The 18,239-nt window shown below is 37.3% G+C and overlaps 2 protein-coding genes across 3 annotated transcripts; both read right to left on the reverse strand.

Moving 5' to 3' along the window:
- Positions 1-240: 240 nt before the first annotated feature.
- LOC144037382 (low density lipoprotein receptor adapter protein 1-B-like) lies at positions 241-9,515 on the reverse strand. Of its 2 annotated transcripts, none has more exons than XM_077548836.1 (9): positions 9,380-9,515; positions 5,013-5,155; positions 4,191-4,303; positions 3,996-4,110; positions 3,845-3,917; positions 3,564-3,644; positions 2,513-2,631; positions 2,398-2,432; positions 241-1,319 (listed from the first exon to the last, which is right to left on the reverse strand). In XM_077548836.1, exons 1-9 carry the CDS (start codon positions 9,462-9,464, stop codon positions 1,250-1,252), a joined length of 834 nt encoding a protein of 277 aa, XP_077404962.1. In that variant the 5' UTR covers positions 9,465-9,515; the 3' UTR covers positions 241-1,249. The 2 variants fall into 2 exon arrangements, with proteins under 2 accessions (XP_077404962.1, XP_077404963.1); XM_077548837.1 differs by having other exon boundaries at positions 2,389-2,432.
- Positions 9,516-10,045: 530 nt separating this feature from the next.
- LOC144037261 (macoilin-like) lies at positions 10,046-18,234 on the reverse strand. Its single transcript, XM_077548610.1, has 11 exons — positions 17,999-18,234; positions 17,131-17,272; positions 16,880-17,006; positions 16,591-16,714; positions 15,307-15,485; positions 14,686-15,211; positions 13,692-13,850; positions 12,660-12,842; positions 12,459-12,579; positions 12,215-12,389; positions 10,046-11,612 (listed from the first exon to the last, which is right to left on the reverse strand). The coding sequence occupies exons 1-11, from the start codon at positions 18,076-18,078 to the stop codon at positions 11,410-11,412; spliced, it is 2,019 nt and encodes a 672-aa protein (XP_077404736.1). The 5' UTR covers positions 18,079-18,234; the 3' UTR covers positions 10,046-11,409.
- Positions 18,235-18,239: the final 5 nt, after the last annotated feature.

Below are 18,239 nucleotides of genomic sequence, written 5' to 3' on the forward strand. Positions count from 1 at the left end.
AGTGACAGCTCATTTAGCAAGCTCTGGAGAACTCATTCACTGCCATTGACGGCTATAGACGTCAAAAATTCATTTAAACTATTTCTAGTATTTTTTTACATTTTTTCCACTTTTGTTTACAAGAGTATGAAAACCTAGATTTTTTTTTATTGCACATTTAGAACAGATATAAAATTTGTGATTAATCTTATTAACTATTGAAGTCATGCGATTAATTACAATTAAAAATTGTAACCGCCTGCGCGATAAAAAAAGGTTATTAAAAATTAGATTAAAATAATTAAATAAATAATAATAAATAAATTAATTATTATTATTATTATTAATAATAATTATGAATAATTAAATTAAATTATATCTGTTCTAATTGTACAATAAAAAATGTCTAGGTTTTCATACTCATGTAAACAAAAGTGGGGGGAAAAACGAATAGAAATAGTTTAAATGAATTTTTGACGTCTACAGTCGTCAATGGCAGTGAATGATATAACGATCCTCACCTGTGTTGGAATCGGGAGACATGGAAAACAGGCTGGATAGTGGGGCCCGAGGACCAGGGTTGAGGAACACTGGTATAGAAGATAACAGAGGGAAAAATATACACTCATCCACTTGCACTAGCTATAATTAAAAACAAACAAACATTGCATTATTAAATTATTAACATAATTGCTCAAATATATATATTTTTCAAAACATTTGTTTATTATTTGATAAACAAATCAATCTTTAAGTCATGTTAATCATACAAAAACTTTTTTTTTTTTAGAACCTATCCTCCAATAAGTCCATGTCTAAAAAAAAAATGCTTTTGCTTCTTGGGGCCAAGAAACTATTGAATTGAGGGGAGAAGCTTCAATTAGTCAGGCCATAGCCTTGTCTAATAAGAAAACAAGTGCTTTGCCGCCATCTTGTGGCACCTCTGGCCATTATGTGGTGACATGATACAATTGGTGAACCCGACATAATCAATAATATTAAAAGTCATCCTAACTGAAATCATTCTGCATTGATACGGATGGTGATGATTATTATTGTAGCACCATAACAAGACCGTTATTATTACTTTGGTGATTTGATGTCTTCATCGAATGTTGTGCCCATAAATACATTACAATTCATATTCGCTCTTATAATAAAACAGTAAAGCCATATGAAGTCACTGTGCATGCACGTGAACCTGACCCTTGTGCAAAAGCTGAGGGTGTCGTTCCCAAAGAAGGCGCAGGGCTTGTTTCCATCGGCCGGTTCACACAGTCAGTGTTGGGGGCATCAGCCCAACGTCCAAGATCTGGGGGTTAGTACGTGACACGGCCAGTCTGAGGGGGGGACAACATGTAAAGAAAACATTGATTGCAACATATTCAGTTCCCTTCAACTCCGGTCAGGTTGTGATAAACCATCTGATTATTTTTCTCATTTTAGAGGAAATGAAAACAAAAAGAATTGAATCAGAGCATGAAAGCGAGGAAAGACGACACAATTGTGATTTAAATTGATCACTGAGATTACGACGCCAGATTGCTGAGAATACTCAACGTCACCTGGAACTGAACCAGAGCTGTCCAGAGCACAGCTGAAGACACAAACATACCAAAGTTTAGCTAGTAAAATTGTATCATTCCCATTTATATCATCAAAGATGTTGTATGGTTTGTGAGGTGGTGGTGTGCAATTTATAAAGTATTGAATAAATATTTTCTTTTCTTAGCTCGAATTGTGACTCTACGACGGTGTATTAGGGCGTATAACGTATAAATATATATTTTTAAAGGGCAAGGGCAATATAACGAGAAAAAACTCACAAATTTGCCACTTCATTATGTGGCAAATCTTCCACTTTATTAAGTAGCAAATTTCCAGGGGGAAAAAAACTCTTAAATTTGCCACTTAATAAAGTAGTAAATTTGCGAGAGAGAAAAAAAAACTAGTAAATTTGCGACTTTATAAATAAGCAAATTTGCGTAAAAAAATTTGTAAATTTGCGACTTTAGAAATTTGTAGGGAAAAAAAACTCGTAAATTTGCCACTTAATAAAGTAGCACATTTGCGAGAGAAAAAATAACTTGTAGATTTGCGACTTCATAAATTAGCAAATTTGCGGAAAAAAAATTGTAAATTTATTTACATATTTATTTACATTTATATATATATATATATATATATATATATATATATATTAGTAAGGTTAGGTATATATATATACCTAACCTTACTAATAAAAATGAATTAAATAAAAATATTTATTAGATATTGTGCAGTAGTACACAGAAAATCAACAGCATGGGGCCAAGCAAAATAAGATACAACATGAGAATATTTTGAAGCAGATGATCAGATTCAATTAGCAAGGCTTAGTTTTGTCAAATACTAAAACACTCAACACACCAAACTCACTTGGAAAACGCTTCGTCCAAATCATCTTCTAGTTCCTACATTGGAAAAGAGAAAATGAGTTGATATTCTCAGACATCTCAAAGTAACTGTGCATAATTGTGTCGCTATATTTTACCCAGGATGGATTAATATGACTCTCAGACGTCCTTTGCTTGTCCATCTGATCAACATTCCCATTGGTCTCTGCTACCAACTTGTCCTCAATGTCCAACAGGTTGACCATGGCAACAACGTCTTGCAGGATAGACAACAATATTCAACATAACGCTCAGTTTGGATGAAGACTGTCAGAGGGGAATTCGTTTAACATTTAACGGACGCCGTTAAATGCGCATGCAGAAATGCTCAGGCATTTGTGAATATAAGCCCGGCGAAATGACAATTAGAAAGCAGAAAGTTTTTCTAAAGGTACACCGACCACGTCTAAAAACTGCCGCAAGTAGTCTAACATGGTTTTGGTGAATTTAATTGGGGTACAGGAAGAGAGAAAAGCCTTTGGGCTGGTCTACTAAGGTCATGCCGAGGTGACGGAGTAAGTTCATTATTATTATTATTATTAGTAGTAGAAGTAGTAGTAGTAGTATTAGTATTATTATTATAGAGTGATAATAAGGATTATTATTAGGCAGAGAGAAATCAATTCATTTAATGCATAATAATAATAATAATAATAATAATAGTAGAGTGAATTATTATTATTATTATATAATATATATTATATAATAATAATTCTTGTGCTCACTCTTTAATAATAATAATTAATAATAATAATAATAATTATTATTATTATAACAATAAGAAGAAGAATAGAGTGATAAGAATTATTGTTATTATCATAGAGTGATCATAAGAATTATATATATATATATAATAACAATTAAAAAAAAAAAAATAATAATATAGTGATAAGAATTATTGTTATTATTATAGAGTGATCGTAAGAATTATTATTATTATTTTCATCATCATCATCTATCATTATTACTATTATTATTATTATTATTATTTCTATTATTATTATTATTATTATTATTTTGCTCTGTTTAAAATGAGGGTAACCTCTTTCGTTGTCTGCTGCCACACCGGCCAAGAGCATTGAAAATGCCGGTCACGAAAACATGCCTAATGCGTCTTAATATTTTGGTTCTCGGTGGAAGCAGTTTTACCTTTGGGGCTGGAGGATCTCTCGGAGTGGGAACTACTGCTGAGCTCATCTTTTGAGTTGGACTCAACTTGCTTTCCTTTCTCTAAAACACAGGCAAAAAAGACCCATAAACTCCACCTACATCCCATTAAAGATGTTTTTTTTTTTTTTTTTTGCAGATTAGAGAAAATAAGTCACTCTTGACAAACATACCCAAAATTCGGTATGACAATACGCAATTAAATTAAAAAATAATTGCTCGAAGCAGTGCTACGGATCCACTCCAAGGAGTCTCAGGTTTACCTTCCCGGGTCACTTGCCACAGTTCAAAAGCCACTCCGAAGGCCTGAGCTACTGTCAAAGCTACAGCCTGAGCCTACGGAAGAAAACATGCAAACACTTGAATAACAACACATTCATGACGGCTAACTTCTAACGAGAGCGCCGTTCTCACCTCTTTCCTCTTGGGGCACAGGTAAGCATGGCACTCCAGTGTCCCGTTGAGGGTGTTTTGGGCGATGAATGCAAACACTCGGTCATGCGTTTTGTCCACTGTACAGTAGGATATTCTGCAGGCCCGCGGTTGAGCAGTTAAGACAAATATGCTACAAATAGCGCAGGATGAGCATTTGTGCAGGTCTGCACACACCTGTATATGGAGATGTTTTCCAGAAAGTTGTTGGTGGAACTGTCATGGAGAGTGATCCCTTGAGGAGTCACTTTAAGGTAGACTTTGCTTGCTTTTTTCCCACTGATTTTCGCCTGCCACACAAAACATTTTGAATACTATGATGTCAACATTGACATACATTTTGGAGGCAATGGACAGAGAACCATAAGGTAAATGTATATTTTGTTTACAAACAATTAACTCATTCACTGCCATTGACGGCTATAGACGTCAAAAATTTATTTGAACTATAATTAGTTTCACTTTTTTTTCCACTTTTGTCAAGAGTATGAAAACCTATTTTTTTTTATTGTGCATTTATAACAGATATAAAATTTGTGATTAATCGATTAATTACAATTAAAAAAAATTTAATCATCTGATGCCCATCATTTTTTATAATCTTTTTTTTTTATTAGGGGCATTAGGCAATTTTTTTTTTGTTATTGTAATTAATTATATATATTATCATTATTTCATTCATTGCCATTTTTTTTATAATTATTAAAATTTAGGGGCAAGAGGTGATTTTTTTTTTTTATCTAATTAATCTCTTGACTTCACTAGTTAACTCAAGATTAATCCCAAATTTTATATCTGTTCTAAATGTCTAATAAAAAAAAATTCTAGGTTTTCATATTCTTGTTAAAAAAGTGGGAAAAAAATGTGAAACTAATACGTCTATAGCCGTCAATGGCAGTGAATGAGTTAAAAAATGGTTTCTACAGTTGGTGCACTGAAAAACACCAGCACACGCTCTGATAGTTTTTTTTAAATTATATTTATAAATTTCAGTCTTACCGTGGCAACAATCCTCTTCACCGCTGCGGCTGCCAGTTCCTCGCCTTTGGGCTGATCTACTAAGGTCATGCCGAGGTGACGGAGGCTAAAGGTCATCCCATCCAGGATGGCCTCTCTCGTGTCAGTCCAGTTCTCTAGAAGCTCTTCCCAATATAAAATAAAGACAGCGTGTAACCAAATCATTGAGGGATTCTGTTTTAAAAGTCACATTTTTGGTGCAAAACCGAATTTCATGGTATTTATGACTTTGTTTTTGTAGAGACAGATTCAGTTAGATGTCTTATTTGTGTGTAGAAATCTTTGAGTTGCAAACTTTCATATCGTTCCTGATGATCATCAAAAGCATAACAGAATAGAACTTTTTAAATCGTGTAGTTTAAGTCGAAGCCAAAGTCAAAGCCACTGCTTTTAATTAGGGGTGTCAAAATTAGTATGTTCATTTTAAGTGAATTTAAGGTTCATTTAATGCCATTATGCGATGACCGCCCCTTACTTGTAAAGCCTGTACTGGGGGAATTCCAGCCGCAACACACCAGACACGTCCATTTCAAAATTTAGCAGTAATAAATTCGATAATAATGCATATATTTGTGGAGACTGGGGTCAAGTTGCATTTTTAAATTTAAAAAATGTGCAGAATTTCACAAGTTACTTCATGTTAAAGATTAGATGAAAAATGTCTTACAAATACAATTGTGCCATCTAGTGGCAGAAAAATTACCTTAACACAAATCTCACTTACACTCGTTATTTACACTTAAACTAAATTTTATGAATTATTATGAAATCACTGTATCGATGACTAAGATATAGCCATATTTCTATTAGTTTAACATTTCCTCCCACTTTTATGCTAACAAGAGTATGAAAACTTAGGGGGAAAAATATTTTATTGTACATTTTAAAATGTGTGATTAATTTTATATTTGCTCTAAATGTACATATTTTTCTAGGTTTTCATACTCTTGTTAACAAAAGTGTGTGTGTGGGGGGGGGGGGGAATGTGAAACTAATAGAAATAGTTTAAATGAATTTTCGACGTCTATAGCCGTCAATGGCAATGAATGAGTTAATATGTCATTATCTCATTTACCTATGTCAACTTTTTTTTTTTTTTTAAGGAAGAAAGAAACAAAATGTAAACAGCTTGAGTTGAGCTAATTCATCTACTCCCTCTTAAGGGGAGGCAGCCGGGACATCATATCTAGGTCAGAGGTACTGCCAGTGTAAAGTCAATATATTATCTTCAAAAACAACATATAGACCTCCACAGTTAAAGTCAAAGAGTTGGGAGCGTGTAGGATGTGTATGAAAAGTATCACGTTTCTGAAATCAACACACTGGGCGGCTCTAACTGACAAAAGAGCGAGGAGGAGTAAAGAGTAACTGCTGAAGAAGCAGCTGTGGGTTTTCTTATCGGTTCTGGCACCACCTGGCACTGACCTTGGATCTGTGTTTACATACATTTCCTCAGGGCAAGAAAGTAGGGGAAACTGGTGTTGGAGGGGGAGGAGACTTGAGCAGAAAAACAACCCAATTAAGTACCATGACATTACCAATTCCTTAGGTGTTTCCTCACAACTATAAATTAACTCATTAACTGCCATTGACGCCTATAGACGTCAAAAAATTATTTTAACGATTTCTATTAGTTTAACATTTTTTTCTTCTTTTTCTCTTAATAAATATTTTTGATCATTTGTAAAAACAAAAAAAAAACTAAAATAGCACACCAACTGTGGACTAACAATAGTACTCCTTAACAATAAAACAAAGTTACATTTTATCTTAACTCATTCACTGCCATTGACGGCTATAGACGTCAAAAAATTAATTTGAACTTTTTCTATTAGTTTAACATTTTTTTCACTTTTGTTAACAAAGATAAAGAAAAACCTAGAAAAAAATGTATTGCACATTTAGAACAGATATAAAATTTGTTATTAATCGTGAGTTAACTAGTAAAGTCATGCGATCAATTACAATAAAAAAAATATATATTATAAAATTATCCATCCATCCATCCATCCTCCAGAAAAAAAAAAAATCACCTTATGCCCCTATTTTTTAAATAATCTTTTCTTTAAAAAAAAAAAAAGATTTAAAAAAATATATACATGAAAAATTAGGGGCGTCAGGCGATTAAAATTTGTCATCGGAATTAATCGCATGACTTCACTAGTTAACTCACGATTTTATATTTGTTCTGAATATACTTTAAAAAAATTCGAGGTTTTCATACTCTTGTGGAAAAAATGAATATAAATAATAAAAATAGTTCAAATGAATTTTTGACGTCTATAGCCGTCAATGGCAGTGAATGAGTTAAGAAGGACCACAAATGAAGTTGTGAAGGAGGCTGCAAACAGCATCTTGACCATATAAATGGTATTTATATCATCACATCAGCTGGCGGCAAAAGAGACGCGATTATCGCTAAGCTAAGCTAAATTGAACCTTAATGCAGTCAATGTTTTCAAACAAACAGTTCTCGACTTAATGTGGACAAGCGTTCTAGAAAAAGGATGGATGGAACTTTTTAATGCAAGACTGGCAGAAGCACTTTGGTAACATCCTCTTACAGGAAGCTGAAGGTCAGCAACAGCACAAACCAGTGTAAACATGCATGTGTTAGCAGCTAAAATAAACTCACACCACAGGAAAAAAAAAAAAAAAGAAGCAAGCGAATGTTATTTCTCCATCAATTTCGACTCCGGAGCATCTATTTCCACGCTGGTCCAAAAGGGCAGACACTTGGCTGAACACACAATCTCCATGGAAACCGTCAACTGTGTCCATACACTACTGAAGCCAAACGTTTTTTTTTTGTTTTTTTTTTAAACAAACGTTCAAACATACCAAAAGTCAAAGTAAATTTATGCAACCAAGGCACAAAGTACAGATTAACGTGCACATTTACCACTAAAAGTGGATTACAAGTGAGCTATTGTAATCTGGTATTTAAATGCCGGAAGTGAACTTGATAAACATTGTTCAATATGCGTTAATGAACCAATCATGAATAAAAATTAAAAAAAACACTTCAAGTACTTTGTAACTTTACACAACTTGGGCTCAGTTCACACCTGGGAAGTCTGCCCCGGTCAATTTGGGTCGGCGCTGGCGAGGAATGCGCTCCCAGAAGGCCAATCCTGTACTGTAATCTATACCACAATGTGCTGCTTCTACAACAAGTGGGTCACTTGCCGCTTTTACCGGGAAGCCATAATTCCTCTAATAATCTCTTTGAACAACACAATTACCCTAAAATACCTCCTTCAAATGAGAAAATTCAGCCAGTTACGGGAAAACGCTACATAAGGATTGATTTGCGTGGTACTGTAATTAGAATAACACAAACATTTACATTAGTGTTAACTCATTCACTGCCATTGACGGCAAAATACGTGAACAAGAGTATGAAAACCTAGATTTTTTTGGGGGAAATACAGATATAAAATGTGTGATTAATTAAAAAAATTTAATCGCCTGACGTGATTTAAAGATTAAGAAAAATTCGGGGCGTCAAGCGATTAAAATTTTTAATTAATCCCACATTTTATATCTGTATTTCTAAAAAAAAAAAATCTAGGTTTTCATACTCTTGTTAACAAAAGTGAAAAAAAATGTTAAACTAATAGAAATAGTTCAAATTAATTTTTTGACGTCTATAGCCGTCAAAGGCAGTGAATGAGTTAAGATAAAATGTAACTTTGTTAGTCTACTACTATTGTTAGTCCACAGTTGGTGTGCTATTTTAGTTTTTTTTTTGTTTTTACAAATGATCAAAAATATTTATTAAACGTGGCGGGAGCCGTGCAGCAATATGTTGCCTCAAGATTCAAAGTTTGTATGTTTTTTTTAAATTTTGCTTTGATTACTTAAAAAAATAAAGGAGGTGTTGTGTCAACGTTCCTTTTTTTTAATTTTATTTTATTTTTTTATTTTTTATTCCTGAAATGTATTGCTTTTGGAAATGTAAGGTTTTCATCCATTTTTTTTGTTTTAATTTTCAGGGGTTTGAAAATCTACCAGGGTATATAAATATTTCCAGGTTGATTAAAATCAAGTGAGATTTATCTCACTGGACAGACCGTGACCCCACAAAACTGGACTGGGACCCCCTGAGCAAGGCATTAAAATCAATGCCTGCTTTATTTGAAACCCTCACCTCTCACCTTGTATCAGTCAAATGAAGTAAATCTGTAATTGAAAAAAAACATACTCAACAACTAAGATTTAAATAGCAAGTGACTACATCAGGAAAGTCTATTTATTATTTAAAGGGGCACTCTCCATTAAAAACTGCGAGGGGTTACAGTCTATTCATTTAAGTGGAGAAAATAAACAATACATGTACAACTTACTTCGGTGTCTTCTGGCAGTCCAAGACTGTTTAGCCGCACTGGGTCTTCGGATAATGGCTCTCCCGGCCGATTTAAGCGCATCCATATCGGCGTGCAACGCGCAGAAAGTCCGGAGAAGTTTCACAAATGTTGACCGGCGAACTGTTGGGGGCCAGAGCGTCATTGTGGTGCCTTCACGGACTATCGGAAATCTTGCAACCCACATGAGTAACTCAACAAAGAGCCTGGCTTTGATATTATCACTTCAGATTTCAGAACGGAGTTCTTATGGTTATTTTTGTGTGTCATTCCAGAATGACATTTTACTAGAATATAATTATAGTTACAAGGTGGCAATTCAATTTTGCTCAAGAGTATTTGCTAGCTGTTTTAGCTGCTAGTCAAGAAAAAAATGTGTTTCTGGTAAAGGAACTACTATTTACATATTTTTCTGATTATATTAAATAATCAGATAGCAAGCAATTTGTTTAATCTAATTTCTGTTCAGTTATATAGCATATTTTCACCTACAGATGTTTAAAAATGTTTAATATATCACAAAAGGAGAAAAGGCCAGTTTATGACCCTTGCATATCTCAAAATGATTTCAATTGTCTTCAATTTTTTCAGATTATATAAACACTTTAATATGTACCAGACACACAGATCACACACCGTTTGAAAGGCTTGCACTGCCTCCAACAAGACTTTAATAGCGATGGTCAAACTGAAAGTGTGACACCGTCACTGAGTAAAATGAGATGTGGGAAATGAAGAAAAATAGAACACAAATCACTTTGACCTCTCCTTGGCTGACTGAATTTACGAAGTCAGAGCGATCCACAACAAGAAGTGTTCCCGGTAGGTCACATGAGAGCACAAACATGATCAAAAAATGGTTCACGTTCACAAAATCCCGCCTGACTGGAAATTAGAGCAAAGTCAACCGAACATTATGAGAAATACAAAAATACGGTCTCATAATTAAATGCACAAATAAATACATGTATGAATAACACAATCAAAGTGACAACCTGCTGCTTCATCATCGCAATCGGCCGTGTAAACTCTACACCGTCTAGATACGTTCTAGTGACACCAAAACAATTGAACAGCACCTTTTTAAAAAATATGTTATGCTAACTACATCAATTCAAGTAAAAAAAAAAAAATGGATAACACACAAAACACTTGGCACTTAACTTAACAAAGTAACATTCCTCTAAGTTAATGTACATTGCTGTAAACAAAGAAATGCCGTTTTTAGGCATGAGGAGACAGTTTAGTTGATGTTTGGGCACATCAAGACCGAGTCACCATCAAAATGTACCTTTAAGACAAAACTCAGGCGGTCGGTATTTTAAGTTTGGAATTTGCAAGTTCTTGGTTGAGCTGGTGACTTAATTGTATTTGCCTTTCGAGAGGAAAAACTGCCAAAAGCATCCAGCTGAATTGAAAGGCACTGGAAAATCTGCACAAAAAAAAACAAACAAAAAAAAACAGTAACGAGCAGTTACCAAGACATCATTAATTTGATTGAATATAGCCTAACAGGTTGGAATTTGGTCCACATGGAAAGTTTTTGCAGCACACAAGGTGATGCTCTTTGTTTTGGCAGTGCCGTGATTAACCCAGGAGGTCTCAACTGCAGCATTTAGATTATCCATTAATCCAGTGGGTATACACACTTTTATACTTTTTTTAAGGGGGTTATCAAACAATCGTTGCTTCACGTTAACAGGGTTTCAAAGCATGAACAGTTTTACATTCATGTATCTCTCAATTGATGTATTAGGTACCTTTAAGTTCAAGATAAATGAAAGCCAAACTTGACTCAAGATACAAAAAAAAAAAAGCCTATTGAGGAAAAAAACAGACAAAAAGTGACACACAATGGCTTTCTCTTCGTTTGGCCAAAAAAGCTCCCTTCAAATGTCGATATGTATGCAGGAAGTCCCTCAGTGCAAAATCTGTCGGAGGCTTGTAAACTCAGAATGACCGGAACAGAAACAGAGAGCTTCAAATAAACAAAAGGAAACAAGTCAGTCCAGTCATTTTTTGAGCGGCTGGTAGACGGAGGCGTTGGGGTCCAGGGAGGAGGGACTATTGTCCATGAACTTGGAGGAGTAGTGTGGGGTCACCGGGCTCAGGTTGCTGCTGTCGGACGAGTAGGAGAGACTTGGCATCACTGCCATCACCTCGGCGATCTTCTGCTTCAGCTCTGCTATCTCTTGCTCCCTCTGGTGGATCTGGCCTGAATAAACAGGAAGAGGGACAAGTTGAGAGGGACACATTGAGAAACTTGGGGTGTCCGGTGATTAAATGTTTGAATTGTAATTAATTGCACGACTTCAATAGTTAACTCACGCTTAATCGCAAATTTTATATCTACAATAAAATGTACAATAAATTTCATACTCTTGTTAACATACGTGGGAATTTTTTTTTAAACTAATAGAAATATGGCTGCATCTATAATTCAATTCATAAAATGTAATTAAAATTAAAAAAGATATACTGTATTGTAAAAAAAAAATAAACATGTATGATATTGATTTGTGTTGGTAATTTTTCTGCCACTAGATGGCATAATTGCAAAAATGATGACAGCTCAGTTCATTTTTATTTTCAACATGAAGTAACTTGTGAAATTCTGCACAGTTGCCACAAATATATGCATTATTCTTCAATTTATTAATGCTAGATTTTGATGTGCACGTGTCTGCTGTGTTGCAAGTGGGCGGTCATTAATCACGCGTTAACAAAATCAGTGGCGTCAAAGGAACTTGAACGCACCAATTTTGACACCCCTTATTAGAAACAGATTTTTTTTTTTTTAAACCCAACAAACTCTACCTTGCGCTATCTCCAGCTGCCTCTTGGCATCGCCCAGTGCGGAGAACAGGTCCAGCTTGATCCTGGTCTCGGCACTGAGGCTGTTCTCCAGGTGCTGCGTCTTCTCCTGCATGGCTGACAAGGCGGACATCAACACCTCCGTATCCTTCTCGTTCTCTTTGTACTTGCGCAACTCCTGCAGGCAAGATTCGCGAGATGTAAACCAAGCGCCGAATGTGACCGCATACTCCTCCTGCGGTCCTACCTGGCACTTGCCCTCCAGATCTCGAATCTGCTCCTCTTTGACTTTCACGTCCATGCTGAGCTTCTTGCACTCCGTCTCCAGCTCTCTGATGCGGCCGCGCAGGGAATCCGTCGACTCCACTCTGGAAGGGGAAGCGAGAATCGTAGCGGGAATCAACCTGGCGTTGTCCTTCGATGTTGACTTTTTTTCCGAATGGCGTACCTGGTGGCTGCGGCTAATGCCACCGCTCTGGCGGCCGTGGCCTCCTCCATCTTCTTCCTCTTCCTCTCCTCGGCCAGCTGTTTCTCAGCGAGGACCCGCGCTTCCTGCTCGGCTTTTAGTCTCTTCTCCAGTTGGGAGATGGTCTGCTTGTCCTTCTGCTTGGCCTGGACGGAGCTGTGGAGCCTGTGGCGGCAGGTTGCAGCATTAGGAAATTGCCGCGTTTTGGCATTTGACAGCAATTCCAAATACTTTAAATGTCATTCCTTCGCCCCGCTTACTTTTCCAAGTCGCCCAAAATACACACAAATTCCCTTAAGCAGAGGAGAAAATTGCAAGACACGATGTGTGTGTTACGTTTCTGACGTTGCCATGAATGTTAAGACCATCAACATAAGTCATTTCTCTCGGCAAACAGCAACAGACAAAGCCAAGACTCCTTGTTATGAATTTTTAGGTCAAATTAACTCATTGATATTCATTTTTAAAAAATTATAAAAAATTGGGAACGACAGCCAATTACATTTTTTTTTTAAATTGTAATTAATCATATAACTTCACTAGTTATATCTGTTCTAAATGTACAATCAAAAAACATTCTAGGTTTTCATACTTATTAACAAAAGTGGAAAAAATTTTAAACTAATAGAAATTTGTTCAAATGAATTTTCGGCGTTTAAAGCAGTCAATGGCAGCGAATGAATTTAAAAAAAGAAAGAAGGAAAGATTATTAAAAATTTGGGGCTTCAGGTGATTGAAATTTTAATCGTGATTAATCGCATGACTTTACTAGTAACTCACGATTAATCACACATTTTATATCTGTTCCAAATATACAATAAACAAATTCTAGCTTTTCATACTCTTGTTAACAAAAGAGGAAAAAAATAGAAATAGAATATAATAGAAATAGTTCAAATGTATTTTTGTGAAAATTCCTATTTGTGGCATTCTCAAAACTTTTGGCCACGACTGTCGTCACTTCTTTTGATATTCTAGGAATTGTATGCGCATTCAACGCAAACGTGCACCCACTTGTTCTGGAGCAGTTCATTGTCCTGCTGGAGCTGGCTCAGTTCACAGCGAAGGCTGCGGTCTTGGCTGCTCAGAGTGGACAGCTGACTCCGCAAGTCCGACTCCACCTGCCTGTTGGCCTGCAGGTCTGCCTTGAGGCGTTTCACGTCCTGCTCCATCCTTTTTCATACCGGAGGGGTGGGGGGAGGGGGGCAATGAGGGCACAGGTCATCCACGGGACTTTCTGTTTTTAATTGCTACTCACTGGAGTACATGACAAGTAGGTTTCTAAATTCGACATACAGACGCTCCCCACCTTACGAACGAGTTACGTTCCGGACGATCGTTCGTAAGGTGAATTTGTTCGTAAGTTGCTTCAGTGCTATATTTTGTATTATAATTTATGTTTAAAGCCTATATAAGTATATTGAAGGTTTATATAAGTATGTTTAAGGCTTGTACAAGTAACCTGCATTGGTTTGTACTGAAAAAAACTTTTAATAAAATGGAGAGAATACGTACAGTACTGTACTGTACTACGTATGTTAGAGAGAGAGAGCGAAAGACACACACAGTATGTACATGTACGTAATAAGATAAATAAAATGAAGTTTAACTTACTTTTGGAAGATGTACTCGATGCTTAAGGAGATGATGGAGGAGGAGGAAGAGGAGGATTTTATATCATGAGAGATTCTTCGTCGCTTCAAAAGTTATTTCCTGCTTCATGGGGACCGGCGTTTTCTTCCTCCTCCTCCTCGCCACGTTGCTCAGCCTCCAATGAGCTCTCACAGCGCCAATCGTCGGTATTAGCGGCGGAAAGAAGCACCACGCGCAATACAAAATCTAACTTACAGCATTTCTTTCCGAACATTTTTCGACATACTGTACGCGCAGAAATGTTCGTATGCACCGTTGTTCGCAACTCGAATGTTCGTAAGTAGGGGAGCGTCTGTACTTGTTTATTGGCGGGCGGGGTTATATCATGGAACACAAGCCAACACTCATCTCTTACCGTACTAAAGCATCCATCTTCCCCAGCTGGTTGTTGGGGATGCAGTTTTCCAGTGGATCCTTTGGACTTTTCCCACCCCCCTTGTGTTTTTTGTCATTCTTACTGGACGAGGAACCCGTCGGAATGCTGCCGTTACTGAAACTGTGATTCCGTGGCGACGAGTTGCAGACGCCGCCCCCCGCGACATTTTTGTAGTTCTTCCCACTCGCCGCCGCTTCTTCCTTGGAAGCGGCGAGGGTATTGGAGTCGCCGTGCGCGTTCTCTCCCGCCACGTCGTTGCTCAGTTTCTTTGCCCTGATGTAGTTCTCGATATATTCCGTCTCCGGAAGTTTGGAGTCCAGTGAGTGTATAATGTTGTTATTGATTCCAATTGTGTTTTGTTTTTTGCCTTCGCGCTCTTTTGCAGTGCCGTCCTTCCCTTTTTCTCGGTACTCCAGTTCAGGTAATGGGACCGAGGTGCTTTTCTTACCGGGGGGTCCTCCGTTTTGAGGCCCGATGGAAGGCTCTGTTTCTGGAATCCCTTTAGCTGAAGCGAAAGGGAGAAAACATAGACAAGCAAAATTAGCAGACATGAAAGGAATGATTGTAAAAGATGGTCTTTGTCACTTTTACGCATTTTACCCTCCTCCGCTTCCCGCTCTTGTCGTTGCAGCATCTGTTGCTCGGGCGGCAGAGCCTGTTGCAGCAACTCCATGTAGAACTCGTTCTCCTTTTGCACCTCTTTCTGTTTCCTTAGCCGCATCTTGTAGCTCACGTAGCTCTTGAAGCCAAAGCCCAGCGTCACCACTGGGTAGCCAATACTGTCAAGAAGAAATTTGGCAAAGATTGAGATTAAACTGCACCTGCTCAACTCCACTTTATTTATAAAGCACTTGAAAACAAGCATTGCTGTATACAAAGTGCTCTACATGGAAATTGGTCATGCACCAGGTCTGCTTTGTCTTCATCGTTATTGATTTCATTAAGGAAAGTATGGGAGGGACAAATTATGTGAATAAATAAGTCAAAATCAATCCAAAGCTGGTTCAGAATGATGCTGCATGTGAATGCGTCCTACTCTGGGAAATATATCAGACGATGTGTAACCCGAGGAGGTATACGGGTTACATTTAGCCAGTGGTGGCTTTGAGCTTGCGTCATTCATTTTGTATCTGGATGCAGAGGAGAGAGCATTGCCTTCTGCAGAACGAGTCTCAGTCTCCAGATAACTCCAAATTAGGGATAACCTGATTACCGGCGCCGATATTTGGCATTTTGATGCATTTCGGCATCGGCCGATAACAGATCATCTTAACTCATTTCCTCCCAAAAACTTCCATTTTAAATATTGCCATGGTCACAAAAACGTATTTATACGTTTATACAGAAGGCTTTGATGGACAGCCTCTGCAGTGAAGAGAACGCTTAAAGCAATGATAGTTATTACAAAAAACAGCCAGCAGGTGGCAGCAGAGTATAAGAGATCAACCAGGGCCATGTTGCAAAAAGGCTCTTTTCCGCAGTGTTTTTAACAGATCATATTCAAATGCTAAATATACTTTTTTTTCTTTGTCTTTTTTGAGGGAAATTTTATGTATCAAAAGTACTTGTGGTATCGGTACCTGGTATCAGTGGTATTGATTATAAAAAAGTGGTATCGAACATCCCTAATTTTCAGTGAAGTCAAAATGTCAAAATTCAAAGGAAAAAAAAACAATGTTTTGAATGACTAAATAAAGAACTATGCTGATAGTTGTGTAAAAAAAAAAAACATCTTGCGTGATTTTGTGGAATAAAAAGTGAATATTCCGATTACTGCGGCAATGACCTACAAGTGCATTTTAGGACGGCACATCAGAGCAAACGGTTGAAGAGCCTCTGCTATACGGCACGTGGATACTTTTGCAGAATAATTGAAAGACTTACCAGTGAGCGGCAAAAGGTCGACACAAGTCGACATGAAAGTTCTTCAGGTCTTTGAAGCGGATGGCAGCTTCGATGTACACAAACAGGATCCACAACGACACAGTGGGAAGACACACTCCTCTCTCTGGGTGTCACACACAAAAACACACAAAGTCAAGGTTGCTCTCATCCATAAAAGGCTCAGTCATGCATTTCAACCGGTAAATTGCGGATTCAAAGCTTTAATGCTTTATGGCCACAATTTGATGTAAAAAAAAAAAACTCAAATTACAATAAACCGTGAGCTAACCTGTGTGCCACACATACTGGACCCATACGTAGGTGCTGGCAGCAAAGAACAGCCACTGCACAGGGATGAAGAGGAGGCAGATGATGTCTGATGTGAGTGCCACAAACACAAAGAAGAATGAAAACGCCTGAAACAAAAAGGGGAAAAGAGACTTTAATCATGCTCTAAAATGTGCAGTTACAAATAAGCATCTTACATTCCTTTTTGGCTGAAATACATTTTCATCTTTTGTTATAAAAACACGTTCTTACCAGTCCCTGATATCTGTAGGAATCGTAGACGCTGCGAAGGAAAAGCCAGAAGGGCCACAGGTACTCAAACCTGAACTCCAACACAAAGTCAGCCAGCAGAACTAACACCCACACGACCAGGAACTTCAGATACAGGAATGTACTGGAGAGAGAGGAAGACAAAAGACACGTTGGAGATAATTACGTTTGGGACAAAAGCGAGCTGCTTAAAATTGTGGAGCTTGGATTTCTGTGACGTGCAATTGGGCCAAATGGCGAATAGTTTTGCAGCAATTGAGGTGATAGATAGATGAAAATTTGTAGGAAAAAACAAGTGTAATTAGTAAATATAGGGCAATTATGCTACTGTAATAGTTAAGAGTGAATTATCAAAATGTTACAAAATTGCCTCAAACATTAAAGATCGTGATAGAACGTACACACATTTCTGTGCACAAAAGTACATCGGTTTATATACGCGCACATTCCCGATGAAACAATGTTCAGACCTTTGAGTCTGCATCTCAAAACATAAATCATTTTGTCTACTAAATCCGTTGTCATGATCATTTTATTGACAAAAAAAAAAAAAAAGGAACATATGTTCTGTTGGATGAGTCACACTAGCCACTGGGCGATTTCTAGCAAACGGTATTTAAATGCGGAGCCAGATTTGAATGAACTACCGTTAGCTAGCCAGGAACAAAATTAACACACGTTCGGGCTCCTCCACAACATCAACCAGAATGTTAATTTAGGTTTTTGAATTGCCCGTCATGTACACCATCGTTGAACATGAAATGAGACACAGCGTGGAAGAGCAATGTCGACAATGAGAGAGGCGCCATTGTTATACAATAGCGTCCCTCCAACCCATTTTTTTCTGTACCTGCTATATATACCCTCGGTGATTCGGTTCCGTTTTAACGGCCGTCTGAGTTTGCTGCAGTCCGCATTGCGCCGCTTCATCCTCCCCCAGATGATTTTCCCGATGTGTCGGTGTGGGAACAGAAGCACGGGACTGTCATTCGCTCACGGTAATATTCACAGATCGTAAAGTAGCCACCGTTGTTATTGTTAAATACACATGAAACAAAGAAATAAATAATAACAGTGCGCGTAAAGCCCCT

The sequence above is a fragment of the Vanacampus margaritifer genome, chromosome 17 (assembly GCF_051991255.1).
Source record: "Vanacampus margaritifer isolate UIUO_Vmar chromosome 17, RoL_Vmar_1.0, whole genome shotgun sequence".
In the NCBI taxonomy this organism is placed as follows: domain Eukaryota; kingdom Metazoa; phylum Chordata; class Actinopteri; order Syngnathiformes; family Syngnathidae; genus Vanacampus; species Vanacampus margaritifer.

Coding starts and splice junctions, on each gene's coding strand:
- LOC144037382 (XM_077548836.1), bottom strand. CDS start 9,464: ATGGATGCGCTTAAATCGGCCGGGAGAGCCATTATCCGAAGACCCAGT. Junction 5,156..9,379: donor GACTGCCAGAAGACACCGAA/GTAAGTTGTACA, acceptor TATATTGGGAAG/AGCTTCTAGAGAACTGGACT. Junction 4,111..4,190: donor GAAAACATCTCCATATACAG/GTGTGTGCAGAC, acceptor GCGGGCCTGCAG/AATATCCTACTGTACAGTGG.
- LOC144037261 (XM_077548610.1), bottom strand. CDS start 18,078: ATGAAGCGGCGCAATGCGGACTGCAGCAAACTCAGACGGCCGTTAAAA. Junction 12,580..12,659: donor GCATTAGCCGCAGCCACCAG/GTACGCCATTCG, acceptor TTCCCCTTCCAG/AGTGGAGTCGACGGATTCCC. Junction 12,390..12,458: donor ATCTGGAGGGCAAGTGCCAG/GTAGGACCGCAG, acceptor TCTTGCCTGCAG/GAGTTGCGCAAGTACAAAGA.